Here is a 27,080-nt window from a genome sequence, read left to right as displayed (position 1 = left end):
CACCCCCCACAGTAACACACCAGTGTCTCCTCGCCCCCCCCCCCCCCTCCTCCTCCACCCCCCACAGTAACACACCAGAGCCTCCCTGGTCCTCTCCCCCCTCCTCCTCCACCCCCACAGTAACACACCAGAGTCTCCCCGGTCCCCCCCCCCCCCTCCACCCCCCACAGTAACACACCAGAGCCTCCCTGGTCCCTCCTCTCTACTCCTCTCCACCCCCCACAGTAACACACCAGAGCCTCCCTGGTCCTCTCCCCCCTCCTCCTCCACCCCCCACAGTAACACACCAGAGTCTCCCCCCCCTCCACCCCCCACAGTAACACACCAGAGCCTCCCTGGTCCCTCCTCTCTACTCCTCTCCACCCCCCACAGTAACACACCAGAGCCTCCCTGGTCCTCTCCCCCCTCCTCCTCCACCCCCCACAGTAACACACCAGAGTCCCGTCCCCCCCCCCCCCCCCCTCCACCCCCCACAGTAACACACCAGAGTCTCCCCGGTCCCCCCCCCCCTCCACCCCCCACAGTAACACACCAGAGCCTCCCTGGTCCCTCCTCTCTACTCCTCTCCACTAACCCATAATCCACTCCGTGCTTTGGAGATCTTCTGACAAAAATAAAATGTCATGCTTCTGCCTGGTGTGACAGCTCACACCGCACCTCTCTGCTAGAGCCATTGCTTTTCAAGCCGATTACCTAACCAAATGGCAGTTATGTAAATATAGAACAAACATGTCCTTCTCATTCACTAGCTCAAAGTCTTTCAATTCTGCCAACTTTCAAATGAGACCAGTGAATTGTCTCACAGGTTGCTGTACATGTTTTTTGATGAAATAACACTTTATTGCCGTGGGAAACATATGTTTACATTGCCAAAGTAAGTAGAATAGATAATAAACAAAAATGAAATAAACAATATAAAATTAACATTAAACATTACACTCACAGAAGTTCCAAAAGAATGCAGACATTTCAAATATCATATTATGTCTATATACAATGTTGTAACAATGTGCAAATAGAGTACAAAAGGGAAAATAAAACAACATAAATATGGGTTGTATTTACAATGGTGTTTGTTCTTCACTGGTTGCCCTTTTCTTGTGGCAACTAGTCACAAATCTTGCTGCTGTGATGGTACACTGTGGAATTTCCCCCAGTAGATATGGGATTTGTTTTCAAATTCTTTGTGGGTCTTTGTAATCTGAGGGAAATATGTGTCTCTAATATGGGCATATATTTGGCAGGAGGTTAGGAAGTGCAGCTCAGTTCCAACTCATTTTGTGGGCAGTGTGCACATTGCCTATCTTCTTTTGAGAGCCAGGTCTGCCTACAGCAGCCTCTCCCAATAGCAAGGCCATGCTCACTGAGTCTGTACATAGTCAAAGCTTTCCTTAATTGTGGGTCAGTCACAGTGGTCAGGTATTCTGCCACAGTGTACTCTCTCTGTTTAGGGCCAAATAGCATTTTAGTTTGCACAGTTTTTTTGTTATTTCTTTCCAATGTGTGAATATTTTTATTTATTTTCTAATGATTTGGTTGGGTCTAATTGTGTTGCTGTCTGTGGGGTGTGTTTGTGTTTGTGAACAGAGCCCCAGGACCAGCTTGCTTAGGGGAGTTTTCTCCAGGTTCATCTCGCTGTAGGTGATGGCTTTGTTATGGAAGGTTTGGGAATCACCTCCCTCCCACCATGTGATCAAACATTCATGTGGTGTGGGAATAACTCAGTGTTCTTCCACTTCTTCTGTCTCCCCAGTCTATTTTCAACCCCTGCTGCTACTGCTGCTTCCAACCGTAGCTGTAAATCACTGGTTACATAAGCTCTGTGACTCTCTCATGGATCCTCCCTCTTGGTTCCTCTCCCTCCTTCTCATGCCCTCTCTCTATCATGTCATTTCTGTCTCCCTCTCTCTATCCGTTTTCTGCTCTCTCTCTTCCGTGTCTTCTCTATCATGGTTCCCCTCTCTGTTCCTCTCATGTCACCACTCACTCACTCACTCACTCACTCACTCACTCACTCACTCACTCACTCACTCACTCACATGTTCTCTCTATCCAATCCCAGTTAGATGAACGTAGGAGGAGGAGGAGTGCTTGGAGGACGAGGGAGAAGAGGAGGCGGCAATGTGAGGGGAGGAGGGGAGAGCAGTCACTGTGAGGGGAGGAGGGGAGAGCAGTCACTGTGAGGGGAGGAGGGGAGAGCGGTCACTGTGAGGGGAGGAGGGGAGAGCGGTCACTGTGAGGGGAGGAGGGGAGAGTGGTCATTGTGAGGGGAGGAGGGGAGAGCGGTCACTGTGAGGGGAGGAGGGGAGAGTGGTCGCTGTGAGGGGAGGAGGAGGGAGAAGAGGAGGCTCTCAATGATGCTTTAAACTCCTTTTTTCCCTCTCTGATGAAGTCGACATGCCCCAGCCTGCTCATGAATAATAAGTGAAGGTAGCTCTTTATTTGTCAGCTGAGTGTGTTATGAGTGTTCTGGACTGCCACGTTTTAAGAGTTGGGACAACATGCAGTCAGCTGTGCTCTGCCGGTTATATGTGTGTGTGTGTGTGTGTGTGTGTGGGAGGGGGAGAGAGTGTGTGGGAGGGGGAGAGAGTGTGTGGGAGGGGGAGAGAGTGTGTGGGAGGGGGAGAGAGTGCGTGGGAGGGGGAGAGAGTGTGTGGGAAGGGGAGAGAGTGTGTGGGACGGGGAGAGAGTGTGTGGGAGGGGGAGAGAGTGCGTGGGAGGGGATGAGAGTGCGTGGGAGGGGATGAGAGTGCGTGGGAGGGGGAGAGAGTGCGTGGGAGGGGATGAGAGTGCGTGGGAGGGGATGAGAGTGCGTGGGAGGGGGAGAGAGTGCGTGGGAGGGGGAGAGAGTGCGTCAGAGGGGGAGAGAGTGTGTGGGAGGGGGAGAGAGTGTGTGGGAAGGGGAGAGAGTGTGTGGGAGGGGGAGAGAGTGTGTGGGAGGGGGAGAGAGTGTGTGGGAGGGGGAGAGAGTGTGTGGGAAGGGGAGAGAGTGTGTGGGAGGGGGAGAGAGTGTGTGGGAGGGGGAGAGAGTGTGTGGGAGGCGGAGAGAGTGTGTGGGAAGGGGAGAGAGTGTGTGGGAGGGGGAGAGAGTGTGTGGGAGGGGGAGAGAGTGTGTGGGAGGGGGAGAGAGTGTGTGGGAAGGGGAGAGAGTGTGTGGGAGGGGGAGAGAGTGTGTGGGAGGGGGAGAGAGTGCGTGGGAAGGGGAGAGAGTGTGTGGGAGGGGGAGAGAGTGTGTGGGAGGGGGAGAGAGTGCGTGGGAGGGGGAGAGAGTGCGTGGGAGGGGATGAGAGTGCGTGGGAGGGGGAGAGAGTGTGTGGGAGGGGGAGAGAGTGCGTGGGAGGGGGAGAGAGTGCGTGGGAAGGGGAGAGAGTGTGTGGGAGGGGGAGAGAGTGTGTGGGAAGGGGAGAGAGTGTGTGGGAGGGGGAGAGAGTGTGTGGGAGGGGGAGAGAGTGTGTGGGAAGGGGAGAGAGTGTGTGGGAGGGGGAGAGAGTGTGTGGGAGGGGGAGAGAGTGTGTGGGAGGGGGAGAGAGTGTGTGGGAAGGGGAGAGAGTGTGTGGGAGGGGGAGAAAGTGTGTGGGAGGGGGAGAGAGTGTGTGTAGATGATTGGGATGTTATATTGGTCCATCTTTTACAGAGCTGGTTGCCAGAGCAACCGCCATGCAGTGCTGGTGGTGGAGGCAATACATCTGATGTCTAGTCTGCAAAAAAAGACAACAGTAGGAGGAAAAATGGGGGAGGAAAAAGGAGGAGGGAGGAGGGGTACTTTTGAGGAGAACTCACTGTTCAGGTGAGTTGATATCCTCCAGAGGACCTCTGTTTATTCTGGAAGGATCCATGGAGCCCCACTGGGCCTGAGGCTTCTGCTCAAGATGATTCTTCACTATCGATTTCTCCCCCTCTGCAGAGACACGGAGAGATGACACAGCAAACAGGATCAATCCCCATACAGGCTGTCACACCATGCCACAAAATGACTCCCTATTCTCTATAACACAGTAGGAACACCTGTACTTTCCATGACAGACTGACCAGGTGAATCCAGGTGAAAGCTATTAGCCCTTATTGATGTCACTTGTTAAATCCACTTAAATCAGTGTATATGGAAGGGAGGAGACAGGTTAAAGAAAGATTTTAAAGTCTTGAGACAATTGAGACATGGATTGTTTTACGTGTGCCATTCAGAAGGTGAATGGGCAAGACAAAATATTTAAGTGTCTTTGAACGCGGTATGATAGTAGGTGCCAGGCGCACCGGTTTGTGTGAAACCCAGCAGCGCTGCGGTTTCCCCTGTGTATCAAGAATGGTCCACCACCCAAAGGACTTCCAGCCAACTTGACACAACTCTAGGAAGCATTGGGCCAGCATCCCTGTGGAACGCTTTCGCCGCCTTGCAGCGTCCATGTCCTGACCAATTGAGGCTGTTCTGAGAGCAGAAACGGGGGAGCTGCACCTCAATATTAGGATGTTTTGTACACTCAGTGTAGTTCACTACTTTTGACCAGGACCCGATAGGATTCCAATAGAGCTCTGAGCAAAAGTAGTGCACTATATAGGGAATAGTGTGCCATTGGTATGTCCCCTATATCCCCTATGTCCCCTAATGCCAAGCATGTCAAGCATTCTCTCAAAGCAAATGCTAAGTATGAAAATATTGACTGTGAAGATTCTAGGATCTTCATTTGCCTGTAACAGCGTCACTGTCAGGCATTACATCACTGATACAGTATCTGTCGGACATTACATCACTGATACAGTATCTGTCGGGCATTACATCACTGATACAGTATCTGTCGGGCATTACATCACTGATACAGTATCTGTCGGACATTACATCACTGATACAGTATCTGTCGGGCATTACTTTAAAGGCAGCAGCAAACAAAGACAACACTTCTGTTCTGTGTTTTCAACACATGCTAAATGGAGCTCTGCTGGTAGCACAATGAGAGAGAGAGAGAGAGAGAGAGAGAGAGAGAGAGAGAGAGAGAGAGAGAGAGAGTAGAGAGAGAGAGAGAGAGAGAGTAGAGAGAGAGAGAGAGAGAGAGAGAGAGAGTAGAGAGAGAGAGAGAGAGAGAGAGAGAGTAGAGAGAGAGAGAGAGAGAGAGAGAGTAGAGAGAGAGAGAGAGAGTAGAGAGAGAGAGAGAGAGGGGGAGAGAGAGAGAGAGAGAGACAGATAGAGAGAGAGAGAGAGAGAGAGAGAGAGAGAGAGAGAGAGAGAGTAGAGAGTAGAGAGAGAGAGTAGAGAGAGAGAGAGAGTAGAGAGTAGAGAGAGAGAGTAGAGAGAGAGAGAGAGAGTAGAGAGAGAGAGAGAGAGAGAGAAAGAGAGAGAGACAGAGAGAGAGAGAGAGAGAGAGAGAGAGAGAGAGTAGAGAGTAGAGAGTAGAGAGAGAGAGTAGAGAGAGAGAGAGAGAGAGTAGAGAGAGAGAGAGAGAGAGAGAGAGAGAGAGAGAGAGAGAGAGAGAGAGAGAGAGAGAGAGAGAGAGAGAGAGGGAGAGGGAGAGGGAGAGAGAGAGAGAGAGGGACAGGGAAAGAGAGAGAGAGAGAGAGAGAGAGAGCGCTTCTTGTTGTGGAAAATATGTTAGTCCAGGGGGGAAACAGCCTGACAGGATTCTGGTGTTGGCCTCTCGTCACCGTGGGAGACAGACGGTGAGTGTGAACACAGTTGTTATCAAAGTAAACAGCCTTATCAGTGTTTCAAACGCCACCTGGAGAGCCCCAAAATGAGCCCCTTTTGTGTCCAGTTATTCCTCTCTAGTTGACCCAGATCTTCACCTCTTAGCATAACATTGACCTGATTGGACGATCACACTGTGGCATTGTGTATCCGAAATGTGCATCTGAAGAGGAGGATACAGGAGCGCATGTCTAAACATAGCATAGTGGATTCATATGGATTGGACTGCGGCTGTAAATGATTTATTAATGTGAGCAATTCACGGTATAATCCTATTTGGAAATTAATAATATATAAACCCACCTCTGAAAACAATGTTGGTGGGATGGTGTCAAAAGAGCAATTTACTGCCCTGAGAGATAACCTCACAGTAATATGAATGTCTTCTGAACTCTGTAACTACTCTCCAGATCCTTTACGGCCCTCATATTAGGTTCCTCAATTGTGTTATGAAACTCTCAAACTTGTCAACTGACTGCTAACAACTGTAGTAGTTGAGGACTACATATTTTAACTGGCCTGACAACTGAGGCAATTCCTAATATCAACCCCACCGCTCTACCTTCAAGTCCAAACTATGTGCTAATGAATATTCATGCACTATGGAGAGTGTCCTTTGTACTTGGTTGTGATTGTAATCTGTTGTACTCTTATAACAGCCCCTCATTTACAGCCCAAATGCATTTAGTCCAGCCAGTCTCATGAATACTGATGGCTGCGGTAGAGATATGGACGTGGTGATGTTCTCTACAATGTGGCTGAATCCTCATTGTGAATATAATGACCCATTTATATTTCTCTATATGTCTGTCTGTCAGTCTAAATGCTGAACAGAAGCTTATCAATGAGCAATCGACAAACTTAGGTTCAGGGTACTGTAGTCCTGAACTACGAGAGAGGTACTATGGTGTAGTCTTTGGCCTGGTTTGCTAACTACCTCTCTCAAAGAGTGCAGTGGATAAAGTCAGAACATCTGCTGTCTCAGCCACTGCCTGTCACCAAAGGTGTACCCCAAGGCTCGATCCTAGGCCCCACTCTCTACTTAATTTACATCAACAACATAGCTCAGGCAGTAGGAAGCTCTCATCCATTTATATGCAGAAGATAGTCTTATACTCAGCTGGCCCCTCCCCAGATTTTGTGTTAAACGCTCTACAAAAAGCTTTCTTAGTGTCCAACCAGCTTTCTCTGCCCTTAACCTTTGTTAAGTAGAATGCCCCTTTCTCCACAGATGGGATTACTACCTCTGAGGAATTAGAGCTTGAGATGGTACTTGGGAGTATGGCTAGATGGTACACTGTCCTTCTCTCAGCACATATCAAAGCTGCAGGCTAAAGTTAAATCTAGACTTGGTTTCCACTATCGTGATCAATCCTCTTTCACCCCAGATGTCAAACTAACCCTGATTCAGATGAACATACTACCCATGCTAGATTACGGAGACGTAATTTATAGATCGGCAGGTAAGGGTGCTCTCGAGCAGCTAGATGGTCTTTACCATTCGGCCATCAGAATTGCCACCAATGCTCCTTATAGGACACATCACTGCACTCTATACTCCTCTGTAAACTGGTCATCTCTGTATACCCGTCGCAAGACCCACTGGTTGATGCTTATTTATAAAACCCTCTTAGGCCTCACTCCCCCCTATCTGAGATACCTCCTGCAGCCCTCATCCTCCACATACAACACCCGTTCTGCCAGTCACATTCTGTTAAAGGTCCCCAAAGCACACACATCCCTTGTTCGGTCGTATTTTCAGTTCGCTGCAGCTAGCGACTGGAACGAGCTACAACAAACACTCAAACTGGACAGTTTTATCTCAATCTCTTCATTCAAAGATTCAATCTTGGACACTCTTACTGATACTTGTGGCTACTTTGCATGATGTATTGTTGTCTCTATCCTTCTTGCCCTTTGTGCTGTTGTCTGTGCCCAATAATGTTTGTACCCTGTTTTGTGCTGCTGCCATGTTGTGTTGCTGCCATGTTGCTGCCATGTTGTGCTGCTGCCATGTTGTGCTGCTGCCATGTTGTGTTGCTACCACGTTGTTGTCATGTTGTGTTGCTACCATGCTGTGTTGCTGCCATGCTATGTTGTTGTCTTAGGTCTCTCTTTATGTTGTGTTGTCTCTCTTGTCGTGATGTGTGTTTTGTCCTATATTTTATAGAATTTTTATTTTTAATCCCAGTCCCCGTCCCCGCAGGAGGACTTTTTGCCTTTTGATAGGCCGTCATTGTAAATAAGAATTTGCCCTTAACTGACTTGCCTAGTTAAATAAAGGTTCAATAAAAAAATACAAAATAAAAATAGTTGTCATGCTGTTCCCTATCTATGAGGTGAGCACAGCTTTTTACCTCGGACAGATGAATACAACTCTTCAGAGAGAATCATGTGCAGACAGTGAGTGCAGCAGCAGCAGTCCATGCTGACAGAGGTGAGTCTGTTCTAATGAGTGAGGAATATGTGGGAGGTGATGTTGTAGAAGTGTGAACAAAAGCAGCAGTGGTCAGTCACCTTTGCCTTCGGTGAAGTTGCGTATGCTGAGGATGTTGTTGACGTCTCCGTAGTGGTTCTGCTTGATGTACGGGGTCTTCTCTGGGGTGTCCTGCAGCTGCATGGTCACCTCTTCCAGTTCCTTATCCAACTGCACAGACAAAATGTACTTTATGGGGTTAACATCATGTTTAAGATGTTGAAATAGTTTTTAAGATGTTGACATAATGTTTAAGATGTTGACATAATGTTTAAGATGTTGACATAATGTTTAAGATGTTGAAATATTTTTTAAGATGTTGACATAATGTTTAAGATGTTGACATAATGTTTAAGATGTTGAAATAGTTTTTAAGATGTTGACATAATGTTTAAGATGTTGACATAATGTTTAAGATGTTGACATAATGTTTAAGATGTTGACATAATGTTTAAGATGTTGACATAATGTTTAAGATGTTAACATAATGTTTAAGATGTTGAAATAGTTTTTAAGATGTTGACATAATGTTTAAGATGTTGACATAATGTTTAAGATGTTGACATAATGTTTAAGATGTTGACATAATGTTTAAGATGTTGACATAATGTTTAAGATGTTGACATAATGTTTAAGATGTTGAAATATTTTTTAAGATGTTAACATAATGTTTAAGATGTTGACATAATGTTTAAGATGTTGACATAATGTTTAAGATGTTGAAATATTTTTTAAGATGTTAACATAATGTTTAAGATGTTGACATAATGTTTAAGATGTGAACATAATGTTTAAGATGTTGACATAATGTTTAAGATGTTGACATAATGTTTAAGATGTTGACATAATGTTTAAGATGTTGACATAATGTTTAAGATGTGAACATAATGTTTAAGATGTTGACATAATGTTTAAGATGTTGACATAATGTTTAAGATGTTGACATAATGTTTAAGATGTGAACATAATGTTTAAGATGTTGACATAATGTTTAAGATGTTGACATAATGTTTAAGATGTTGAAATAGTTTTTAAGATGTTGACATAATGTTTAAGATGTTGAAATAGTTTTTAAGATGTTGACATAATGTTTAAGATGTTGACATAATGTTTAAGATGTTGACATAATGTTTAAGATGTTGACATAATGTTTAAGATGTTGACATAATGTTTAAGATGTTAAAATTGTGTTTAAGATGTGAACATAATGTTTAAGAGGTTAAAATAGTTTTAAACTTTGGGAGTAATGATTAATAAATGTTGAACAAATGGTTTGTAAATGGCTTAAATGCCTTATAAATGGTTTATTATGGACCCTTAAAACAAAGTTTTACCCATTTGTTGAAATATAGTGAAATAGTGATGGTGAAAAAACTGCAAGGACAGATGAGGGTTGCCTACTGAAATGTATTGATTTTGATCAGAAAGAAACCTTTTCTATTCAACTCCATTGTACTTCAAGAGTGGCGTTAGGAACAACTACAAAGGCTACTCTTACTCTTTATCAGGATGGTGTTACTGGCACAGGACCAACTAGAGACACTTTATAGAGTGACAGGATGGTGTTACTGGCAGACAGGACCAACTAGAGACACTTTATAGAGTGACAGGATGGTGCTACTGGCAGACAGGACCAACTAGAGACACTTTATAGAGTGACAGGATGGTGTTACTGGCAGACAGGACCAACTAGAGACACTTTATAGAGTGACAGGATGGTGTTACTGGCAGACAGGACCAACTAGAGACACTTTATAGATGGTGCTATTGGCAGACAGGACCAACTAGAGACACTTTATAGAGTGACAGGATGGTGTTACTGGCAGACAGGACCAACTAGAGACACTTTATAGATGGTGCTACTGGCAGACAGGACCAACTAGAGACACTTTATAGATGGTGCTACTGGCAGACAGGACCAACTAGAGACACTTTATAGAGTGACAGGATGGTGCTACTGGCAGACAGGACCAACTAGAGACACGTTATAGAGTGACAGGATGGTGCTACTGGCAGACAGGACCAATTATAGACACTTTATAGAGTGACAGGATGGTGCTACTGGCAGACAGGACCAACTAGAGACACTTTATAGAGTGACAGGATGGTGCTCCTGGCAGACAGGACCAACTAGAGACACTTTATAGAGTGACAGGATGGTGCTACTGACAGACAGGACCAACTAGAGACACTTTATAGAGTGACAGGATGGTGCTCCTGGCAGACAGGACCAACTAGAGACACTTTATAGAGTGACAGGATGGTGCTCCTGGCAGACAGGACCAACTAGAGACACTTTATAGAGTGACAGGATGGTGCTACTGGCAGACAGGACCAACTAGAGACACTTTATAGATGGTGCTACTGGCAGACAGGACCAACTAGAGACACTTTATAGATAGTGCTACTGGCAGACAGGACCAACTAGAGACACTTTATAGAGTGACAGGATGGTGCTACTGGCAGACAGGACCAACTAGAGACACTTTATAGAGTGACAGGATGGTGCTACTGGCAGACAGGACCAACTAGAGACACTTTATAGAGTGACAGGATGGTGCTACTGGCAGACAGGACCAACTAGAGACACTTTATAGAGTGACAGGATGGTGCTACTGGCAGACAGGACCAACTAGAGACACTTTATAGATGGTGCTACTGGCAGACCTATTAGAGACAAGGCAAGCTCTGAGGACACTGTCATTGCTGTTATGTCACGCAAACGTAAGACTCATATATGAAGAATACCATACTTTAGAAAATACAAAAAACAGGGTGTCTCTCTGGTCACATCAATAGGGACACAAGCTTTTCCTGACTGTGAAATTGAGAGAACTTTGGGGACTAAATGGAGATAACAGGACTGGTGTGGTCGGGAGAGACTCCCTGGCCTCTTCATACGTGATGATGACATGACATAAGGAAGTATCACGATGACGTCACCTCTGTTATCTTCATGCGGAGGCGGTGGTTGTCGGTCTGCAGGCCGTCCAGTCTGGACGTGTTGGCCTGGTTCACACTGGTCACTGACGTGGACGTCTTGGAGTCCTCTTTCTTCTGGTTCGTGTTGAACTTTAACCTCCGGTTCTGAGTAGCTGCGTCTGGATTGGTCCTCATCGTGATGAACTGCAAGTTGTCATAATAAAGGGGAGTGGCTTAGAATGACAGGTTAAGGTGTCACACCACATTCCTCCTCTGATGGCATGTTACGTTTACTCATATCGAAATGTTTAAAAACAAGGGAAAGTATTTCATACAATCAGCAACATTATCATTTCTGAGATCCTCTTAGAGTGCATGAATCCAGTGGGTTGAGCAGTTTCATGCCCCTTGGCTGGACAGGAAGGGGACAGTATACCATTTCCTGTGTTTCTTACCTTTGGCACAAACACCAGACAGAGAGTGATGGTGCTGCAGAAGATGATGACCAGAGCCACGATGCAGAACTGCACATTGGGCTGGTCTCGCGTGAGGAAGGACACGGCCGCCCCGATGATACACATGATGCCCACGTTGTACACACTCATCCCGATGTACTTGCTGTCATTCAGGGCTGGGATGCTCACATTCCTCGTCTCCCAAGCCAGGAAACACCCAAACAACTGGAGGAGAGGATAGAAGAGAGGGAGAGAAGGGGAAGGATAAGAATGGAAGAGGAGGAGAGAAGACAGGAGAGAGAGGGGAAAGGAGAGGAGAAAGGAGAGGAGAGGAGGGGAGGGGGACATGAGAGTAGAGGAGAGGGAGAGAAGGGGAAGGATAAGAAGAGAAGAGGAGGAGAGAGAGAGAAGACAGGAGAGAGAGGGGAAAGGAGAGGAGAGAGGAGGGGGACAGGAGAGTAGAAGAGAGAAATAATGAAATATTAACAGGGATGTATAGGCCTATTTATGTTCACTACATACTGTAGCTGATATAGAGATGTACATTATGTACATTTGCACAAATTTATGAATTATACCAGCTAATGTGACCTACATAGCAGACAGCAGCATTGATGTAAACTTGAAAAGCCTTTTGATTTTGTGGTCATAAATGGTTTATTTTCTGAGAGTGCTTTTGTGTTCTTCACAGAACACTGCATGGAATATTCTAGAACAGAACCCCAGTGTGTCTCAACATTATAATGATGTCGCAACATCACAGGAGCATTCGTCACATGATCACACCTTGGGATAGGGTGTGTGTGTGTGTTTGTGTGTGTGTGTGTGTGTGTGTGTGTGTGTGTGTGTGTGTGTGTGTGTGTGCCATAGGATAGATGATGACTCAATCCTCAGATGCTGCTCCTACTGTTGTCATGTCCCAGTTTTGTCTCAGACACAACTACTCTGAACTTTGTCACGCCATGTATCCCACTTTCTGTCTAACTGCTCTCTTTCTGTTTTCTCTCTCTCATGGCTATAAGTGGACTGAAAGGCTGAATTATTTACAGTCTGGACTAGTTAAGTTAAGGTGTTCAAACACACCAGCCGAGGGGAAGCGGAACATTTTCAAATATGTCACATTTAATTTAGAAACCTTAGGCTTCTGGAGGGGTTCGGTTAACTACGTCCACTGGGAGCTCTGCTTGGAGGCACACACACACACACACACACACACACACACACACACACACACACACACACACACACACACACTGAACCTAGTTACTACTCAATGGACCACTCTTATTTGGTTGGGGAGAGAACAGTGATCAAAGTATTTTGTGTTTCCTTTGATATTTCTCTTTCTCACAGTGGAAGGTTCTCTTCAGTGAAGGACAAGTCTATTGTGTGTAACTCATCACTGAACCGATGGAAGGTCATGTGCTACTTCTCTCTGTATAGTAGAGTATGAGTCATATCCCAGTATTCAGACAGAACAATAGAATGTGCTCTATGCCTGATGAAATCGACATCTAACAACCACAGATATGATTACCATATGTGTGCTTTGTGAGTAGCAGAAAACTTGCTATTGAACTCTCCATCATGACACAATGACCATGGTATACACATTCTAGACGGTGTTCAGATAACAGCCACCACCTCTTCCTTTCCTGCAGCTCAGAGACTACCTCCCTAACCATGAGTAGGCCCTTGAGGTGATGGACACACACACACACACACACCAATCTCTCTCCTTACTCACCATAAGCAGGCCCTTGTATGCGTAAACGATCCCCAGCCAAATGGTCATGTGTGTGTTCTCACAGTGTTCCAGGAAGGGTCGGATGGCTATGTCCCGCCCCTGGGGGTCCGCCTGTAGGGACACACAGAGAGAGAGAAAAGGTCAACCAGTGAAGAACAAACACCATTGTAAATGCAACCCATATTTATGCTTATTTATTTTCCCTTTTGTACTTTAACTATTTGCACATCGTTACAACACATAATGACATTGTTAATGTCTTTATTATTTTGGAACTTCTGTGATTGTAATGTTTACTATTCATTTTTTATTGTTTATTTCACTTTTGTATATTATCTACTTCACTTGCTTGGGCAATGTTAACATATGTTTCCCATGCCAATAAAGCCCCTTGAATTGAATTGAGAGAAGAGAAGGGCTGGTCAGTGGTGGGCGCATGCATGTCAAAAACAACAACAACAACAACAACACCAACAACAACAATATCAACAACAACAACAACAATACCAACAACAACAATACCAACAACAACAGCCTAAGCAAAAATATTTTCAACTACAATCAAATTCTGAACAGTACTTCTTCCAAAAAATACAAGTTAGACAGTGTCACACATATACACACGTATATACACATATACACACATATACACACATATACACATATACACACATATACACACATGTACACAGAAACTACAGTTGATTATGATCTTATGTGACATGCAGTACCAGTTTAAAGGCTTGGACACACCTACTACATTGTAGAATAATAGTGAAGACATCAACACTATGAAATAACACATACAATTTTTTTTTAAACAAATCAAAATATATTTTATATTTGAGATTCTTTGAGATTCCCTTTGCCTTGATGACAGCTTTGGACACTCTTGGCATTCTCTCAACCAGCTTCATGAGGAATGCTTTTCCAACAGTCTTGAAAGAGTTCCCACATGCTGAGCACTTGTTGGGTGCTTTTCCTTCACTCTGCGGTCCAACTCATCCTAAACCATCTCAATTGGGTTGAGGTCGGGTGATTGTGGAGGCCAGGTCATCTGACGCAGCACTCCATCAATCTCCTTCTTGGTCAAATAGCGTTTACACAGCATAGAGGTGTGTTTTGGGTAATTGTCCTGTTGAAAAACAAATGATAGTCCCACTAAATGAAAACCAGATAGCCATGCTGACACTATTTATTCTAAATAAATCACAGAGTGCAGAATAACTGACGAATTTACAAACGCTCAACACCCGTTGAATATTTTACATTTTGTTATTTCACCTTTATTTAACCAGGTAGGCCAGTTGAGAACAAGTTCTCATTTACAACTGCGACCTGGCCAAGATAAAGCAAAAGTTAGCTTAAAGTTAGTGAGGGAGATATGAGTCTCCAGCTTCAGGGATTTTTGCAGTTCGTTCTAGTCATTGGCAGCAGAGAACTGGAAGGAAAGGCGGCCAAAGGAGGAATTGGCTTTGGGGGTGAACAGTGCAATATACCTGCTGGAGCGCATGCTACGGGTGGGTGCTGGTATGGTGACCAGTGAGCTGAGATAAGGCAGGGCTTTACCTAGCAAATACTTACAGATGATTTGGAGCCAGTGGGTTTGGCGACGAATATGAAGCAAGGGCCAGCCATCGAGAGCATACAGGTCGCAGTGGTGGGTAGTATATGGGGCTTTGGTGACAAAACTGATGGCACTGTGATAGACTGCATCCAATTTGTTGAGTAGGGTTTTGGAGGCTATTTTGTAAATGACATCACCGAAGTCGAGGATCGGTAGGATAGTCGGTTTTACAAGGGCATGTTTGGCAGCATGAGTGAAGGATGCTTTGTTGAGAAATAGGAAGCCGATTCTAGGTTTAAATCTGGATTGGAGATCCTTAATGTGAGTTTGGAAGGAGAGTTTACAGTCTATCCAGACACCTAGGTATTTGTAGTTGTCCACATATTCTAAGTCAGAACCATCCAGAGTAGTGATGCTTGACGGGCGGGCAGGTGTGGGCAGTGATTGGCTGAAGAGCATGCATTTATATATATATAACCATGTTATTTTCTACTCTCTATATATAGCCATGTTATTTTCTACTCTCTATATATAGCCATGTTATTTTCTACTCTCTATATATAGCCATGTTATTTTCTACTCTCTATATATAGCCATGTTATTTTCTACTCTCTATATATAGCCATGTTATTTTCTACTCTCTATATATAGCCATGTTATTTTCTACTCTCTATATATAGCCATGTTATTTTCTACTCTCTATATATAGCCATGTTATTTTCTACTCTCTATATATAGCCATGTTATTTTCTACTCTCTATATATAGCCATGTTATTTTCTACTCTCTATATATAGCCATGTTATTTTCTACTCTCTATATATAGCCATGTTATTTTCTACTCTCTATATATAGCCATGTTATTTTCTACTCTCTATATATAGCCATGTTATTTTCTACTGATTGTTTTTCGTTATTCACTGTGTATTTATTCCTTGTGCCACTATTTAAATGTTCTATCTGTAAGCATTTAACTGTTAGTCTACACCTGTTGTTTACAAAGCACGTGACAAATACAATTTGATTTGATATGAATCAAAAATGCAGGTGTATAATGAAACTGAGGAGGTACAACAGCCTGGGGGTTGTTTAAACACCACTGAAATTGCATTAATCCAGATTTACACTGTTAATCCAGATTTACACTGTTTGTGACTTTACTTAATGAGCCATTATAGATAGGTTTGATTTATACCCCCATCCTTTCTTCGAGCTCTCATTTTTCTATCTCTCTCTCTTTCTCTTTCCTTCTCTCCTTCTTTATCTTTGTCTCTCTCTCTCTCCCTCCCTCTTTCTATCTATCTCTATTTCTCTCTTTCCTTCTCTCCTTCTTTCTCTTTGTCTCTCTCTCTCTCCCTCCCTCTTTCTATCTCTCTCTCTTTCTCTCTTTCCTTCTCTCCTTCTTTCTCTTTGTATCTCGCTCTCCCTCCCCCCCTCTCTCTCTCTCTCTCTCCCTCCCTCTTTCTATCTATCTCTATTTCTCTTTCCTTCTCTCCTTCTTTCTCTTTGTATCTCGCTCTCCCTCCCCCTCTCTCTCTCTCTCTCTCTCTCCCTCCCTCTTTCTATCTATCTCTATTTCTCTTTCCTTCTCTCCTTCTTTCTCTTTGTCACTCTCTCTCTCCCTCCCACGTTCTATCTCCCTCTCTTTCTCTCTTTCCTTCTCTCCTTCTTTGTCTCTCTCTCTCTCTCGCTCTCTCTCTCTCTCTCTCTCTCTCTCCCTCTTTCTCTCTTTCCTTCTCTCCTTCTTTGTCTCTCTCTCTCTCTCGCTCTCTCTCTCTCTCTCTCTCTCTCTCTCTCTCTCTCCCTCCCTCTTTCTATCTATCTCTATTTCTCTTTCCTTCTCTCCTTCTTTCTCTTTGTCACTCTCTCTCCCTCCCACGTTCTATCTCCCTCTCTTTCTCTCTTTCCTTCTCTCCTTCTTTCTCTTTGTATCTCGCTCTCCCTCCCCCCCTCTCTCTCTCTCTCTCTCCCTCCCTCTTTCTATCTATCTCTATTTCTCTTTCCTTCTCTCCTTCTTTCTCTTTGTCACTCTCTCTCTCCCTCCCACGTTCTATCTCCCTCTCTTTCTCTCTTTCCTTCTCTCCTTCTTTGTCTCTCTCTCTCTCTTGCTCTCTCTCTCTCTCTCTCTCTCTCTCTCCCTGTCTCCCCCTCTCTTTCTCTCTCTCTCTCTTGCAGGTGACTTACAGGCCAAATTAGAGCTGTTGACAGCAATTAGCGTATCACATGACAACGTAGCTCTCTGGGGAACTTTATAGTGCACTACTTTTGGCCAAGATTCATAGGGCTCTGGTCAAAAGTAGTGCACTATAGGCCTATATAGGGAAAAGGGTGCAATTTGGGACACAATTTATCCCCTTGAAACATTGTAGGGTACAGTTAAATCTATTCTCTACATTATATATTTTCATTATTTTCCTCTTCTGAGAGCTTTGTTGGATTAGGACTACAAATGTCATTATACATCAGATTAGACATTGGGCTCCTGAGTGGCGCAGCGGTCTAAGGCACTGCATCTCAGTGCTAGAGGTGTCACTACAGACCCTGGTTCAATTCCAGGCTGTATCACAACTAGCCGTGATTGGGAGTCCCATAGGGCGGCGCACAATTGTCCCAGCGTCGTCTGGGTTAAGGTTTGGCCGGGGTAGGCCCACATTGAAAATAAGAATTTGTTCTTAACTGACTTGCCTCGTTAAATAAAATCAAACGTTTTCACACAATAAAAGTTCAGTTTTCACTTAATATTCAAAACACAAAGCCCACAAAGGATTCAAATATTTAGGTAGCATGCAGACAGTCCCTATACACACAAGCCTGGCCTCTTTCCTCTTAACCTGTCTTATCACATAAACAGAAAACACACGAGGAAAACACGCAAGTCCTCAACTGGCAGCTTCGCTAAATAGTACCCGCAAAACACCAGTCTCAACATCAACAGTGAAGAGACGACTCCGGAATGCTGGCCTTCTAGGCAGAGTTCCTCTGTTCAGTCTCTGTGTCCTTTTGCCCATGTTAATATTTTAATTTTATTGGCCAGTCTGAGATATGGCTTTTTCTTTGCAACTCTGCCTAGAAGGACAGCATCCCGGAGTCACCTCTTCACTAATGACGTTCAGACTGGTGTTTTGCGGGTACTATTTAATGAAGGTATCAGTTGAGGACTTGTGAGTGGTCTGTTTCTCAACCTAGACACTCTAATGTATTTGTCCTCTTGCTCAGTTGTGCATCGGGGCCTCCCACTCCTCTTTCTACTCTGGTTAGAACCAGTTTGCGCTGTTCTGTGAAGGGAGTAGTACAACAGAGTTGTACGAGATCTTCAGTTTTGGGAATTTCTCGCATGGAATAGCCTTCATTTCTCATAACAAGAATAGACTGACAAGTTTCAGAAGAAAGTTCTTTGTTTCTGGCCATTTTGAGCCTGTAATCAAACCCACAAATGCTGATGCTCCAGATACTCAACTAGTCTAAAGAAGGCCTGTTTTATTGCTTCTTTAATCAGAACAGTTTTCAGCTGTGCTAACATTACTGCAAAAGGGTTTTCTAATGATCAATTCGCCTTTTAAAATGATGAACTTGGATTAGCTAATACAATGTGCCATTGGAACAAAGGAGTGATGGTTGCTGATAACGGGCCTCTGTACACCTATGTAGATATTCCATAAAAAATCTACCGTTTCCAGCTACAATAGTCATTTACAACATTGACAATGTGTACACTGTATTTCTGATCAATTTTATGTTACTTTAATGGACATTTTTTAAAATTTTCTTTCAAAAACAAGGACATTTCTATGTGACCTCAAACTTTTCAACGGTAGTGTATGTGGGACGCTCAGCTGAAGGGAGTTGTAGTTTTTATTAAGCAAATATTCAACCTAGTTCAGCGCAGAAACGTGGTAATTAACTACAATGACTATAATCCCTTGAGCCTGTTTTTTTTGGCTCAGAGATGGATACAATTTTACGCCTGCTACGTTAAATAGACAACATGAGAGAGGAATGTATACAACGACGAGAGAGAGGGATATAGACAGTTTGTGAAAGCATGCCTTATCTACTTTAAAGATCTAGTAAAATTACTTAGTCAGACAGTTCTGCAGCACGCTTAGGCAGGCTAGCCTAGCTAAATAGGATGACTGAAGACAGTACAGAGATACAGAGATAACGTTGTTTGGCTGATACTGCCTGAGCAGGGATGAGATGATGACTATAAGGAATGAAAAAAATAAAGTCATCAAATAAAAATAAAGTAATATACACATGTCCGTCGTAAGGAGGAGACCAAGGCGCAGCGTGGTGAGCGTACATTCTTCATTTATTAAACGAATGAACACGGAAACAAAATAACAAACAACCCAAATGAACCGTGACGCTAACAGGCAACTACACATAGACAAGAACCCACAAAATACCCAAGGGAATATGGCTGCCTAAATATGGTCCCCAATCAGAGACAACGATAAACAGCTGCCTCTGATTGGGAACCAATTCAGGCCACCACAGACATACAAATACCCAGACTTACAAAAAAACCTAGATATACAAAAACCCCTAGACAATAAAAAACTAACAAACCCACCCTAGTCACACCCTGACCTAACCAAAATAATAAATAAAACAAAGATAACTAAGGTCAGGGCGTGACAACACAACTGAAATATTGTGTTATTTCATAGTCATTTCCTATTTTTCAATTGATGTCTACCCAATGTGGACCTGACAGAGACAATGTTTTGAAAATGTAATGTTCCCTATTTTTGGCTTTAGAATTCCCATTGAAAAGCTCTAAAATAATTTTTACATTTTTAAAAATGTATACCGAAATCGAAAACCGTGATTCTTTTATAAATAATCAAACTGAAACCAAACCGACCTCAAAAAGCACTAATTGCTCAGCACTACAGATAGGACACATAGACAAGTATTTCTTTAGGCAATAATCATGCAAACACATGAATTTTTTTTTATTGTAACATCAGCGAAATTTCAACCTATAATCTTCTGTTCTCTGTCCATGTAATTAGTCCACTGCACCACCAGGATGGAGCTAGCGTGCCATGTTTACAAAGCTGTTAATTTTAGTCTATTCAAACAGACCCCATTTCAAAGGAAACAAGCACTCATTAAGATCAGGTGTGGGCGTGGCCAACACACCAGAGCACACTCAACAAGATAGAGAATGTAATCAAATCAAATCAAATCAAATTGATTTGTATAGCCCTTCTTACATCAGCTGATATCTCAGTGCTGTACAGAAACCCAGCCTAAAACCTCAAACAGCAAGCAATGCAGGTGTAGAAGCACGGTGGCTAGGAAAAACTCCCTAGAAAGCCCAAAACCTAGGAAGAAACCGAGAGAGGAACCAGGCTATGAGGGGTGGCCAGTCCTCTTCTGACTGTGCCGGGTGGAGATTACAACAGAACATGGCCAAGATGTTCAAATGTTCATAAATGACCAGCATGGTCAAATAATAATAATCACAGTAGTTGTCGAGGGTGCAACAAGTCAGCACCTCAGGAGTAAATGTCAGTTGGCTTTTCATAGCCGATCATTAAGAGTATCTCTACCGCTCTACTGGAATGTGGTTGTTTTTAAATATCATTCTTAGAACGTTCTCTAAACGTTACCAATCTTCTCTTGTTTTTTATGGAAAGTTTTCTTCACATTCTTGGAACAATTTGAGAACATGACTTCAAATAGAGCCATGATGAAACCTGTAGGAAACGTTATGCTGAAGTACTGAAATTCCTACAGAAGAACGTTGTTTCTTAACATTCTCTGAACTATTTGACAACATTCCCGATGTAAAACCAGTTGCAGAACGTTCCTAGAACATTGCCAACATTTTAAGAGGCAAGAGGCAAGGAAGGAGGCAGGGAGGGTTAGGGAGCCAGTCATCCGAGTGGCGTGCTCCACACTAGGGAGAGACTAAAGAGAGTAGCGGGTAGGTGTGGGTAGCCCTGGTTCTTTCTGGAGGAGGGATGGAAGGAAGGAAAGATGGAGAGTGGAGGAGTGGGGCCAACAGGTGAGAGGAGGAGTGGGACCAACAGGTGAGAGAGCCAGGGGGAGAAAATTGAGAGCTTACATCCTCAGCTGGTGTGTGTGTGTGTGTGTATGGATGAGCTATCAGCCCACTGACAGCGACTCTCCATCACTTGCAGTGGCAATTACAAAACAAAAGATTCCACTGCAGAGAGAGAAAAAATAGCTCTAGAGTTTGTGGCAGCGATTTATGTCAGTTTGCAGAGGTATTTTCCAAAAAGCACAGAATATGGAGATGAAAAATGGTAGAGGAAAACCCTTCTACAATCTGAGGGAGGGTTGGTGGGGGAGGAATCAATATAGTCTCCCTTGTTTTGTAGAGAATAAAAACTATACCCCAGCTTTAAAATCAGTAGCTACGTTTCCATCCAATTGGCGACAGATTTTCATGCAAATATTCTAAAATCTACATCAAGAAAATATGCGCATTTTCCCACCAGTGGTGTTTCCACCAGGGGTGTGTTTCCACCAGGGGTGTGTTTCCACCAGGGGTGTGTTTCCACCAGTGGTGTTTCCACCAGTGGTGTTTCCACCAGGAGTGTGTTTCCACCAGGAGTGTGTTTCCACCAGGGGTGTGTTTCCACCAGGGGTGTGTTTCCACCAGTGGAGTGTTTCCACCAGGGGTGTGTTTCCACCAGGGGTGTGTTTCCACCAGGGGTGTGTTTCCACCAGGAGTGTGTATCCACCAGTGGTGTGTTTCCACCAGGGGTGTGTTTCCACCAGGGGTGTGTTTCCACCAGGAGTGTGTATCCACCAGTGGTGTGTTTCCACCAGGGGTGTGTTTCCACCAGGGGTGTGTTTCCACCAGTGGTGTGTTTCCACCAGGGGTGTGTTTCCACCAGGGGTGTGTTTCCACCAGGGGTGTGTTTCCACCAGGAGTGTGTTTCCACCAGGAGTGTGTTTCCACCAGTGGTGTGTTTCCACCAGGGGTGTGTTTCCACCAGGAGTGTGTTTCCACCAGGAGTGTGTTTCCACCAGTGGTGTGTTTCCACCAGGGGTGTGTTTCCACCAGGGGTGTGTTTCCACCAGTGGTGTGTTTCCACCAGTGGTGTGTTTCCACCAGGGGTGTGTTTCCACCAGGGGTGTGTTTCCACCAGTGGTGTTTCCACCAGGGGTGTGTTTCCACCAGGGGTGTGTTTCCACCAGGGGTGTGTTTCCACCAGTGGTGTGTTTCCACCAGGGGTGTGTTTCCACCAGGGGTGTGTTTCCACCAGGAGTGTGTTTCCACCAGTGGTGTGTTTCCACCAGGGGTGTGTTTCCACCAGTGGTGTGTTTCCACCAGTGGTGTGTTTCCACCAGGGGTGTGTTTCCACCAGGGGTGTGTTTCCACCAGGGGTGTGTTTCCACCAGTGGTGTTTCCACCAGGGGTGTGTTTCCACCAGGGGTGTGTTTCCACCAGGGGTGTGTTTCCACCAGTGGTGTTTCCACCAGGGGTGTGTTTCCACCAGGGGTGTGTTTCCACCAGGGGTGTGTTTCCACCAGTGGTGTTTCCACCAGGGGTGTGTTTCCACCAGGGGTGTGTTTCCACCAGTGGTGTTTCCACCAGGGGTGTGTTTCCACCAGGGGTGTGTTTCCACCAGTGGTGTTTCCACCAGGGGTGTGTTTCCACCAGTGGTGTTTCCACCAGGGGTGTGTTTCCACCAGGGGTGTGTTTCCACCAGGGGTGTGTTTCCACCAGGGGTGTGTTTCCACCACACAGACTTGCTGCTGATTAAAAACAATGCGTGACTAAGTACTTCTTATCTAAAGTTGAATGTGTTTCCATCAGATTTTCAACTCTACCGATAGTTTTGTGGCAGACACTGTTGTGTTAAATAGCAATGTGCCTCCTCTGGTATTGGAACGTGAGCTCTTGACAACAGTGCGGGTAGGCTAGTCTGCATGATGAGATTATTATGGATAAGATAATCTTTTTTATTTGTCAAACGGCAGTCCACCATCGATCATTACGTCACCAGAATAAGACCGTCTGTATTTATTGGAAAGGAAGCATCACCCTGCACTTTCACCACCCTGGGAAGTTCATCATAACTTATTTCATCTGGAGCCTAATAAACTGCATGCTTTCCCAAACCGTGTCATCACGTGACTCCAAGCGTACTTCCATATGGTTATTATATCAATATTTGCACATAAAGGCGCTTCCACTGTTATTTCTCACATAATAAATACAAACGCAAAAAGATCCCACCATGTCGAACGAACAAGTTATCTGTGGCATTTATCAAATTGTACTGAAACTTCCTGTTTCCATCACAGATGTCGTGATTCTTTTTTTTAAATACAGTATAACTTTATCGCATAAAAAAACTGTGGATGGAAACGTGGTTAGTGTGAATTTGAGGGTTGTGTGAATATATGGGTTGTGCCATTTATTGTAGGGGAAGAGATAAATGAAAGTGACTGGTGTTTTCAGATTTTTCAAAAAAACAATATTCAACACATTCACCCATGGCAAATAAAAGGCTCCTGACACCAGGCACAAACTGCATCCCCAAACTAGGCTGGACCTGAGTCCCAATTGGCACTCTATTCCCTATATAGTGTACTACTTTGGACCAGAGCCTACAGTATATATAGGGAATAGGGTGCCATGTGGGTCACATCCTGGGTCTGCTGGAATTCACATGGGTGACATCACACTCCCAGGTTCCCAGGATAACTGTCTGCTCTGCAGAGGCTCATTTCAAGATGGCGTAGCAGTGGGGATGTCTGTTTTGATTGTGTTGTCCCGTCCCTTGTATATATCATTTTTATTCTTATATATTTAGTATGTATTTGTAGAATTTTTTAAATCTCATTTTCCATCTACGGACTGAACATACTCTCCTGCAACCCGCCTCACTCAATGTGGTATGGATCTGCTATTTTTACACTTTGAACCGGAACCCCCTTCAGCAGCTAAGCATCTACAATCCAAAATTACATCTGGAATCGGCTTCCTATTTCGCAACAAAGCCTCCTTCACTCATGCTGCCAAACATGCCCACGTACCCATTCCTCCTCTATACAGGAATCCCAGTGACCATATCTAACCATTCCTCCTCTATACAGGAGTCCCAGTGACCATATCTAACCATTCCTCCTCTATACAGGAGTCCCAGTGACCATATCTAACCATTCCTCCTCTATACAGGAGTCCCAGTGACCATATCTAACCATTCCTCCTCTATACAGGAGTCCCAGTGACCATATCTAACCATTCCTCCTCTATACAGGAGTGCCAGTGACCATATCTAAACATTCCTCCTCTCTATACAAGAGTCCCAGTGACCATATCTAACCATTCCTCCTCTATACAGGAGTCCCAGTGACCATATCTAACCATTCCTCCTCTATACAGGAGTCCCAGTGACCATATCTAACCATTCCTCCTCTCTATACAGGAGTCCCAGTGACCATATCCCTGCACTGAATGACTGTATCCCTGTGTAACCGGTGTGAAATGGCTAGCTAGTTTGCGTGGTGCACGCTAATAGCGTTTCAATTGGTGACGTCATTCGCTCTGGCAGCCTAGAAGTAGTTGTTTCCCTTTGCTAGGGCTGTGGCTTTTGTGGAGCGATAGGTAACAATGCTTTGTGGGAGGCAGAGGCAGTTGATGTGTGCAGAGAGTCCCTGGTTCAAGCTCAAGTAGGGGAAAGGTGATTGACAGAAGCAATACTGTTACACCTGCACTGAAGGACTGGGTTTGTACATATGTATGCATATGCATGTCATGGCTCCGAGGGGAAGTTTCCCCTAGGTACAGATCTAGGATCAGCTTTCCCTCCCCTATTCCTAACTTTCACCATCAGGTGGAAAAACTGACCCAAGATCAGCCTCTACTTGTCTTCGCAACAGAACCCCACTGTATTGAATCAATGGGTCTCTACAGAAACTGTTCTCTGGATTTTAATAGTCTTATTCTACTGTAATTATATGGTGAGAGCACTCTCTGATGAAGGCTGTGTGACTCAACACCATCATTGTTCCTGTAACTGAGAGCTCACATTGATGTAGCATACCACCCTGCATCCCACTACTGACTTGCTTCTGAAGCTAAGTAGGGTTGGTCCTGGTTGGTCCCTGGATGGGAGACCAGGTGGTGTTGGAGGGCCAGTAGGAGGCACCCTTTCCTCTGGTCTAAAAAAACATCCCAATGCCCCAGGGCAGTGATTGGCTACGCTACCCTGTGTAGGGTGCTGTCTTTCGGATGGGACGTTAAACGGGTGTCCTGACTCTCTGTGGTCACTACAGATCCCATGTCACTTATCGTAAGAGTAGGGGTGTTAACCCTGGCGTCCTGGCTAAATTCCCAATCTGGCCTTCATACCATCGTGGCCACCTACTCATCCCCAGTTTCAATTGGCTCATTCATCCCCCTCCTCTCCTCTGTAACTATTCCCCAGGTCCTTACTTGAAAATGGGAATGTGTTCTCAGTCAATTTACCTGGTAAAATAAGGGTAAAATAAAAATGTATAGAGGTAACGTCTTTATTGTGTTTTGTTCAACCTTTTTAAGTACAAGCTTTTGGATTTTTTACATTTTATAACTTCTGTAAAATAAGCTTTACGTTGTTTTATTTGTATTAGTTTTACAACATAAAACCCAACACCTTTATAGAGAATCCCACAACTCTAACCTCTCTCCAGATTCTGAGATTAGAGTGATTTATTCTAGGCCAGCTTGTTTTAGAAAATAAAAACTCCATAGACAGCCGAGTAGTACTAGACAATAAATGAAAAATGTAAATCCTATCTGTATTTAAATGTCTGCCCTCCACCACGTATCTGTCTGATGTGACCGTTGTTGACTTTATCCCATTACCGGGTTAATCCCTCTCGTACACGAATGGCCCCTTTGCCTCCGCGCCATGACACCAACGCACGCACAGACACAGACACACGCACGAACACACAAACCAAATTGATGGCGACAGAGAGGAAACTATGAGTAGACACATAGTGTAATTCCCTTGGTGGGTGTTGAGTCGGCAACTGATTTAAAAAGCAATGAACAAGCCCTGTTAAACAAGGATTGATTTAATTTAACCCCTTCTGGTCCCCTGGGATAGATTAGATAGAACAGTATCCAACAGTAGATCTCTATAGGATAAACTGGACATACTAGATAGACTAGAGATGTACTAGACAGACTAGATATATACTAGATAGACTATAGATATACTAGATAGACTAGTGCTATACTACATATAGACTAGATATATGCTAAAAGACTTAAGATATACTAGAGAGACTAGATACATATTAAATAGACTAGATACATACTAAATAGACTAGATATATACTAGATAGACGAGATATATACTAAATAGACTAGATATATACTAAATAGACTAGATATATACTAGATAGACTAGAGATATACTAGATATACTAAAGATATACTAAATAGACTATATATATACTAGATAAAGACTAGATATAGACTAGATAAATACGATATAGACTAGAAATATACTAGATAGACTACATATATACGATACAGACTAGATATCTACGATATAGACTAGGTGTATACTAGATATATACTAGATAGACTAGATATATACTAGATAGACGAGATGTATACTAGATAGACGAGATGTATACTAGATAGACGAGATGTATACTAGATATATACTAGATAGACTAGATATATACTAGATAGACGAGATTATACTAGATATATACTAGATAGACTAGATATATACTAGATAGACGAGATGTATACTAGATATACTAGATATATACTAGATAGACTAGATATATACTAGATATACTAGATAGACTAGATATATACTAGATAGACGAGATGTATACTAGATATATACTAGATAGACTAGATATATACTAGATAGACTAGATATATACTAGATAGACTAGATATATACTAGATAGACGAGATGTATACTAGATATATACTAGATAGACGAGATGTATACTAGATATATACTAGATAGACTAGATATATACTAGATAGACTAGATATATACTAGACACAGTTGAAGTCATTTACATACACCTTAGCCAAACACATTTAAACTGAGTTTTTCACAATTCCTGACATTTAATCCTAGTAAAACTTCCCTGTCTTAGGTCAGTTAGGATCACCACATATTTTAAGAATGTGAAATGTCTGAATAATAGTAGAGAAAATGATTTATTTCAGCTTTTAGTTCTTTCATCACATTCCCAGTGGGTCAGAAGTTTACATACACT

At 43.7% G+C, this 27,080-nt stretch overlaps 1 protein-coding gene across 1 annotated transcript in view; it reads right to left on the bottom strand.

The window, feature by feature from the left end:
• LOC110496654 (gamma-aminobutyric acid type B receptor subunit 2) overlaps nucleotides 1–27,080 on the bottom strand; it is a 432,145-nt gene that overhangs the window by 4,159 nt on the left and 400,906 nt on the right. Inside the window, exons 14-18 of the mRNA XM_036953439.1 lie at nucleotides 13,275–13,385; nucleotides 11,528–11,752; nucleotides 11,094–11,276; nucleotides 8,192–8,321; nucleotides 3,781–3,898 (exon numbers count right to left, since the gene is read on the bottom strand). Of these exons, the coding sequence (XP_036809334.1) occupies nucleotides 3,781–3,898; nucleotides 8,192–8,321; nucleotides 11,094–11,276; nucleotides 11,528–11,752; nucleotides 13,275–13,385 (767 nt within the window). The remainder of the gene's footprint in view (nucleotides 1–3,780; nucleotides 3,899–8,191; nucleotides 8,322–11,093; nucleotides 11,277–11,527; nucleotides 11,753–13,274; nucleotides 13,386–27,080) is intronic.

The sequence above is a fragment of the Oncorhynchus mykiss genome, chromosome 18, assembly GCF_013265735.2.
Source record: "Oncorhynchus mykiss isolate Arlee chromosome 18, USDA_OmykA_1.1, whole genome shotgun sequence".
NCBI lineage: Eukaryota > Metazoa > Chordata > Actinopteri > Salmoniformes > Salmonidae > Oncorhynchus > Oncorhynchus mykiss.
This window is presented reverse-complemented; position numbering and strand designations above follow the sequence as displayed.